Source organism: Microcebus murinus, chromosome 17 (assembly GCF_040939455.1).
Source record: "Microcebus murinus isolate Inina chromosome 17, M.murinus_Inina_mat1.0, whole genome shotgun sequence".
In the NCBI taxonomy this organism is placed as follows: domain Eukaryota; kingdom Metazoa; phylum Chordata; class Mammalia; order Primates; family Cheirogaleidae; genus Microcebus; species Microcebus murinus.
Genome location: NC_134120.1, coordinates 34,091,615 through 34,099,924, shown reverse-complemented (window position 1 = coordinate 34,099,924; position 8,310 = coordinate 34,091,615). Strand labels below are relative to the sequence as shown.

The window sequence follows — 8,310 nt, the reverse complement described above, 5'->3', positions numbered from 1 at the left end:
CACACGAGCCCCAGGGCCTTCTGGAGGGTCCCGAGCTACTCTGGTCGGGCTTCGCACTAGCGGTAGAGGCCTGGCTTGGCCAGCGCTGGGGGCTGGAGCGTTTGATGGAGAACCACACCAGCCTGGGCGGGGCCTCCCGAGTCCCGCCCTCGGCCGCCTCCGAAACACGGACCGGATATGTGACCAGTAGGAGTGGCGGCTGCACTAGTAGTTCCGCTCCAAGGGCGGAAGTGGCCGTCCGAGGTTTGGGCGGCTGACCAGCCAGCAACATGGTGGCACCCGTGCTGGAGACTTCTCACGTGTTTTGCTGCCCAAACCGGGTGCGGGGAGTCCTGAGCTGGAGTCCCGGGCCCGGAGGACTTCTGGCCTTCGGTACTTCCTGCTCTGTGGTGCTTTATGACCCTCTGGTAAGAGCAGTGCCTGGATGCCTGAGTCCTTGTGCCTCAGGGGCCGAACCTGCAGGGCGTGCTCGGGGCGGGCTGCAGTTGCCGCTCCAGACCTAAGAGGCTGGTCTGGGTTGGGGCAAGAGTCTCCCGTGGGCGCCCCGGACTCCCCCCTCGTGGTCAGGCGCGCGCCGTCAGCCTAGGGTCAATACGGCCTGCGTCGTGCCTTGTCCTGCCGTCATCCCCATGGTGAAACCCTTATGAGAATCTTACTTGAAGCCTTCCCTGTGAACTGTAGTACTTTTAAGATGTCACTTTGGGTTTTAAAAGAATTGAAATTTAGGTGTGGATTAAAGCTATCATCCCACAGATGCTGTCTCCTTTCTGTATCTCACTCCAGTGTTGGTTCATGAACTTTCGTTGTGTTGAGTTTCAAAGAAATGTTACGTATATTTTAGCTACAGGCATGGGCATTTAAATAAAGTGCCAATTTAGGGGAAGGGGCATAGGGAAAGAGGATCCTAAGCATTAGTTATAAGGCAGGGCTTGCCTGGACTTAACCCAGTTAATTATTTTCTTGCCCTTTCCCTACTCAAGTGAATAGTTTTTGCGTGTTCCCCAGAGTTCATTATGAATGACCCCATTCACACAAACTAATTTAGGGTGATACAATTTTTGTTGCATCTCAAAAAGGGCCTCAGTATAAAAAGTAAAATGCACCACAGGAGATGACTATACGTTCTTCTTATACTACCTTATCAATTTAATTAAAAATTCCATTATCCTCACACCCTTTGCAGATTGAGATTTAATTTTTTTTTCGAGCCCTTCCCCCCTCACTCACTCTCTCTCTCACACACACACACACACCCAGATTCAGGCTTATATATGAAATATTTTTATCCACCTTCCCCCGTCTTGAGCATGCTTGTCTCTTCTCAGTTTTTGTTTCTTTTTAATTGTCATGTATTCTTGAATGGCAAGAGAAAGCACATAAAACCAAAGGTAAACTTCTATTAATGAAAAAGTATTGAACCTAAGAAGTACTTTGTTAAATATTTGCTGATTGGACATTTGATTAAATACAGCAGTAAGAGCATGTCAAATGCTAAAATAAAGCTTTGGGAATGATGCTCATTGAGCAAATTTTTGAGGACTCTCTATGGGCTAGTCCAGGGCTGGGTGATGGTGACACAAAGATAATGAGTGATAACTCCTGCACATCATGGAATTCTCAGTTTAATGAGAGAGACAATGGAATAGAGTAAATTGTTTCTGACCTTAAACCCATGTGTGAAATATATTAGTTTATGCACATTTGCCTCTGGTCCTTTTTCTCACCATGAGAATTCTAGTGGGCAGTAACAAAGCCAGTGCTTTTGGCAACAAATACAGAAAAAGACTATAAAGAGGAAGGCACAGGTCTCAAGAGTTAAAATGTTTAGTAGTGAGTGAAGTATGGAAGTTCAAGGGTGGGGTGATGTTAGTGAAAACAGCAGGCTGAGAATCTGCGGGGGAACCTGGTGATAGGTCTTGCAGGGATCTGATGTGTGAAGACCTTAGTAGTTGTGGCCTTGTGACATTGTACCAGTGGGGCTGAAGAACTCACCACCTGGTCAGCCATGGCATGCAAAGTGAGCTATGAATTTGTGTCTGTGAATCATGAATTCTTTCAAAGGATTTTCATCAATGAAACCCTCAAATTGATCCCAACATGGTAGAAGTAGGCCCTGAGACCTGTGGGAGCACTAGAAAGAGGCTGCTTGTCTAGCTTAGTGTGTCAAGACATGCTGCCCAGGTGAGAAGGACATGAACACTGGGGGGAGGGTGAGCAGCACTAGGCAGATGAAGACTAGAGAGCTCAGTGTGATGAGAGGACAGGATGCTGGGAATATGGATAGTATCTAGAAAGGCAGGACCAATTTAGAGTGCATTGGTGGCTTAAGCCACAGTTGAAAGTTTAATTGCTATGAATTAAAGAAGGCAAATCTGTTCTATGTAATCTTGATCTTTTTATTAATGTCAAAACACTGAAATCTTATTTTTACTAGTTAATTCCTCTATGGGATAAGTTTTAATTTACTAACTGGTGTTTTCTTCTCTAAAGAAAAGAGTGGTTGTTACCAATCTGAATGGACACACTGCCCGAGTCAATTGCATACAGTGGATTTGTAAACAGGATGGCTGTAAGTATAAACCTAATTATTAAAGCTGATCTCATTTGTTTACTATTGTTAGCTATTTTTTTCTCATCACTTCTCTTAATTTAGCATTACCTTATCTGTTATACAGTTGGAAAATAGAAGAAAAATGGTATGTCCAGTGAAAATATCTGACCTGTATTTTTACTTTATACCAGTTGAAGCATAGATAACACAGCAGTGCTTAGGGTGAGAGTATAGGGAGCCCTTGACTTTGGCAAGATCCCCCCCTACCCCCAAATTGCCCAGAGCTTTTGATGGAAAACCTGTAAGCAGGGCTTAGGCTGAGGTTGCGATTTATAAGACTCAGCTTCTACGTTTGTTTGTGCCATAGACAAATCATTACTTTTTTTAGGCAAGACATTGCATCTCTTTTGGCCCTAGTTTGCACCTTAGTAACATCTGAAAAGTACAGAATTGGCTTAGGTCAGGGAACTTTTAGAGATTTGTTAGAGCTGTCAGGTCAAATTATTTTCATACTATTGTTCACAGTTCTCATTCACATTCTGTCACGAGTGTACATTTTCCAGCAGCCACATGATACGTGATATTGCAACAAATTAAATGTTATCTATTAACACAATGGGGCTCATCATTTAAATATTTTTCAAATTTTTCAGTTTTAATTTCTAATATGGTTAATATTGGTACATATAGGCCATATAATCAAAAGTTCTTTGAGGTCCTCAAAAATTTTAAGAGTGTATAGGAGTTTTGAGACCAAAAAATTTGAAAATATGTGAGGCCGGGCGCGGTGGCTCATGCCTGTAATCCTAGCACTCTGGGAGGCTGAAGTGGGCGGATTGCTCGAGGTCAGGAGTTCGAAACTAGCCTGAGCAAGAGCGAGACCCCGTTTCTACTATAAATAGAAACAAATTAATTGGCCAACTAATATATAATACATATAGAACAAAAAGTTAGCCAGGCATGGTGGCGCATGCCTGTAGTCCCAGCTACTTGGGAGGCTGAGGCAGGAGGATTGCTTGAGCCCAGGAGTTTGAGGTTGCTGTGAGCTAGGCTGACGCCATGGCACTCACTCTAGCCTGGCAACAAAGCAAGACTCTGTCTCAAAAAAAAAAAAAGAAGAGAAAAGAAAATACGTGGACTGGCTGTGCATGGTGGCACACACTTGTAATCTTAGCATTTTGGGAGGCTGAGGTGAGAGGATCCCTTTAGGCTGGGAGTTCAAAACCAGCTTGGGGGCCAGGCGCGGTGGCTCACGCCTGTAATCCTAGCACTCTGGGAGGCCGAGGCGGGCGGATTGCTCAAGGTCAGGAGTTCAAAACCAGCCTGAGCAAGATCCCGTCTCTACCATAAAAATAGAAAGAAATTAATTGGCCAACTAATATATATAATATAAAAATCAGCCGGGCATGGTGGCTCGTGCCTGTAGTCCCAGCTACTCGGGAGGCTGAGGCAGGAGGATTGCTTGAGCCCAGGAGTTTGAGGTTGCTGTGAGCTAGGCTGACGCCACGGCACTCACTCTAGCCTAGGCAAGAAAGCGAGACTCTGTCTCAAAAAAAAAAAAAAAAAAAAACCAGCTTGGGCAAGATAACAAGAACCTGTCTCTACCAAAAAAAGAAAAAAATTAGCCAGGCATGGTGGCATGTCTTTTTTTTTTTTTTGAGACAGAGTCTCACTTTGTTGCCCAGGCTAGAGTGAGTGCCATGGTGTTAGCCTAGCTCACAGCAACCTCAAACTCCTGGGCTCAAGCAATCTTACTGCCTCAGCCTCCCTAGTAGCTGGGACTACAGGCATGCGCCACGATGCCCGGCTAATTTTTTGTATATATATTTTTAGTTAGTTAATTTCTTTCTATTTTTAGTAGAGACGGGGTCTCGCTCAGGCTGGTTTTGAACTCCTGACCTCGAGCGATCCCCCCCCACCTGTCCCCGGCCTCCCAGAGTGCTAGGATTACAGGTGTGAGCCACTGCGCCTGGCCGGTGGCATGAGTCTTTAGTCCCACTTACTCTGGAGACTGAAGCAGTAGAATGCCTTGAGGCTAGGAGTTTGAATTTTTTTTTTTTTTTTTTTAAAAACAGTCTCGCTCTATTGCCCTGGTACAGTCCAGTGGCATCACCATAGATCACTGCAACCTCAAACTTCTGGTCTCAAGTGATCCTCCTGCCTCAGCCTCCTGAGTAGCTGGGACTGTAGGCACGCACCACCACACCTGGCCAATTTTTTCTATTTTTAGTGGAGATGGGGGTGGGGGTGGGGTGTCTTTGCTCCTGCTCAGGCTGGTCTCGAACTCCAGACCTCAAGCAATCCTCTGCCTCAACATCCCAGAGTGCTAAGATTACAGGTGTGAGCCACCATGCCCGGCCTTGAATTTTTAATTAATGTTAAAAATTCGTTACCTTTACATAGTGTTCCCCAAACCCTGTGATATTTCCTCAAGTATCTTAAATATATCTACTGTAGCATTGTTATGGATTCTGAATTAATTTTATTTTTCATTCCATAAACATTTATTGAGAGCATTCTGAGCCAGGCACAAATGCAGAATTTCCTGAATTAGTGAGATTTTGCTATGATTTTATATGCGATGTTTAAAAAAAGTTTAATAAGCTACTTATCTCAGCTGGTAATGTAGGATTAATCACATATGAGGTCAATAAAAACATTAAATGGTACAAGGGGTGGCTGTTAGTGTGGATAATAAAACACAATTGTAATTATATTAATTGCTACCACATGACATCAAAGGCTACTTGACTGTCAGTACAGGGATTTATTAGAAAATATTAATTTGGGCTTGTGTATTTTATCTTCCCTTTAAAAATGAGGTTACATAAAGTGAATCGCTTGTGTATTATTGTAATCTGTAACTATTATGATTGATTTCCTTGAAAAATAGGGAAGGCTCTACTGCCAGATAATTCAGATAGCCTTTCTACAGAGATGTACCACCATGCCCAGCTAATTTTTTTATTTTTTGTAGAGATGGGGTCTTGCTCTGTTGCGCAGGCTGGTCTTGAACTCGTGTCCTCAACCAGTCCTCCCACCTTGGCCTCCCTAAGTGCTAGGATTAAAGACAGGTGCCATTGTGCCTGGCCCTGTAGCTTTGAAATTTTTAAAAATAGATGAGAAAATGAAATGAACAAATACTAACTGAGATATAATTTTTTTCAGCTCCTTGTACTGAATTAGTTTCTGGAGGATCTGATAATCAAGTGATTCACTGGGAGATAGAAAATAATCAGGTGGGTAGATATGTTTATAATTATATGAAATGACTGATACCTAGTTTTTTCTATTGACTGACTGATTCAGTAGCCTGGACTATAAGTGTGAGCCACCAAGCCTGGCCCTCTACTTTTATTTTCAATTTTTTTTCTCATTTCAACTGTGTTCTTCCTTCTTAATTCCTCCTTATGAGCAACCTAGATGGTGTATCTTCTGTATTTTACAGACCCTGTACCCTTCCATCTAATTTCTGCTGCCTTATTCATATGCTGCCAACCATTTCTGTGAATTTTCTGTCATTTTGGAATAATTTTTAAATTGTTCTCACATGGGCTGATCTGTTTTCAATGATAGTAAAAATTAATATTACTGTGTTATTATAATAGGGCAGCTTTGCCACATAAGTGTAGATTTACATAGTTCCGAGTGATGTTATATGCAATGCATGGTGTGGAATGGGCCTCTATTGATAGAGATTTACGTTGTTTCTAGTCTTAAGCAAAGATTAAAAATGAAAGGTTAGTGATTAGATAACGTGAACATCTACCATCAAGAAGATGTAGATAACACAGAATCCTTCTATAAGCAAGTGTGTATTAATAGTTTTGAAGGCAAAATGTATTTGAGTAGCTGAAATAATAATGGTGGCTCTGTGGGTAGGTGTTTTAACTTGTTGCACCACAACCACAGTACTATGAGAGTTTAGAAGATATTTCAGAGGTGTCCTTTGAATTTGATTTTTTTTTTTTTGAGACAAGAGTCTCGCTTTGTTGCCCAGGCTAGAGTGAGTGCCGTGGCGTCAGCCTCGTTCACAGCAACCTCAGACTCCTGGGCTCAAGCCATCCTCCTGCCTCAGCCTCCCGACTAGCTGGGACTACAGGCATGTGCCACCATGCCCGGCTAAGTTTTTCTATATATGTTTAGTTAGCTAATTAATTTCTTTCTATTTATAGTAGAGACGGGGGTCTTACTCTTGCTCAGGCTGGTTTCGAACTCCTGACCTCGAGCAATCTGCCCGCCTCGGCCTCCCAGAGTGCTAGGATTACAGGCGTGAGCCACCGCGCCCGGCCTTGAATTTGATCTTAATTGTAGGATGATTGTCTTGGGAGAAATTAAAGGGGTGAGGGTACTAGGTAGAAAAAAATCTAGCCTTTCCCAAACTTAACTAAATGTCTGAACCTTTTTCCCCCTTTTAAATCTCTTAGCATCCTTGGAACTCTGAGGAACAGTTTTGGAAATGTTGCTAGATAATACAGTATGGGCAGTAATGCTAGAGAAGTAGAATAGGAGAAGATCATGTGGGAATTTGAAGAGTATTTTATTTATTAGCAGGCATTTGGAAGTCATTGATGATTTTTAAGCTCAGGAGTATGACCGTCGAGAGATTAATCTGACAGCAGTGTGACAAATAAGAGTAGGAAAAAATATGAAGGAAGGGATATGGGGTGTATTTTTGAAGGAAAAATGATTTTGGCATTGACTAGGTAGTTGTCAAAGGAATAGGGAGCTGGTGGCTAGGGAATGAAAATGGGTAGTAATCAAAATTGATGGGATTCTGGTTTGGGACCCTGAAAAAGGTACTTCTTACAAAGAAAAATAGGCAAGTAGGAGCGAAGATGTAGAATTCAGTTGTAGACATGTCATTCGAATTGCTGTCTGGACACCCATACTTGTCCTAAGAGAGAAATGCAGGTGTGGAGGTGGGATTTTGGAGCCACCTAGACTTGAACAAGAACATTAAAGTGGGGGAATGTAGTAAATCTGGTTCTTATTGGGACCAATCTTGGCAGAGGAATCCAGATGATATTTGAGGACTGAGTTTTGAGACCTTGAGCCTTGAGGTGAGACTTACAAAACACTTTCCTCAGTATTGTCAGTGGAGAGGATTGTAGGCTAAGCATCTAATGGCAGTCAGCACACTGAGGGAGGGGAAGAAAAGGAGGATGCAAGGCATGAAAGAAGGAGGAAGAGAATAAGAGGATTTAGGGGAAGGAGCCACACATTATAACCTCCATAAGGGCTTAAATGTTCCTTCCTACATGCCATTTCTGAGCACACAGGTGCTCAATGCACTTTGACTGCTATAAAAATGAAATAATTCGAAGCTGGTATAATGAGAGATTTTAGTCTTTGAACAGTGAACATTGTTTCTTTCTTTCTTTTTTTTTTTTTTTGAGACAGAGTCTCGCTTTGTTGCCCAGGCTAGAGTGAGTGCCATGGCGTCAGCCTAGCTCACGGCAACCTCAAACTCCTGGGCTCAAGCAATCCTGCTGCCTCAGCCTCCCAAGTAGCTGGGACTACAGGCATGTACCACCATGCCTGGCTAATTTTTTCTATATATATATTAGTTGGCCAATTACTTTCTTTCTATTTATAGTAAAGATGGGGTCTTGGTCTTGCTCAGGCTGGTTTCGAACTCCTGACCTTGAGCAATCCGCCCGCCTCAACCTCCCAGAGTGCTAGGATTATAGGCGTGAGCCACCGCGCCCGGCCTGAACATTGTTTCTTAACAAGCTGGTGAATTTGAGAGAGATTTC

General features: G+C 42.9%; 1 protein-coding gene across 2 annotated transcripts in view; it reads left to right on the top strand.

The window, feature by feature from the left end:
* Positions 1–110: 110 nt before the first annotated feature.
* ELP2 (elongator acetyltransferase complex subunit 2) overlaps positions 111–8,310 on the top strand; it is a 42,334-nt gene continuing 34,134 nt past the window's right edge. For both annotated transcript variants that reach the window (XM_012742120.3, XM_012742121.3), the window contains exons 1-3: positions 111–407; positions 2,491–2,569; positions 5,720–5,790. In XM_012742120.3, coding sequence (XP_012597574.2) covers positions 270–407; positions 2,491–2,569; positions 5,720–5,790 — 288 coding nt within the window. In that variant the 5' untranslated portion in view covers positions 111–269. The remainder of the gene's footprint in view (positions 408–2,490; positions 2,570–5,719; positions 5,791–8,310) is intronic.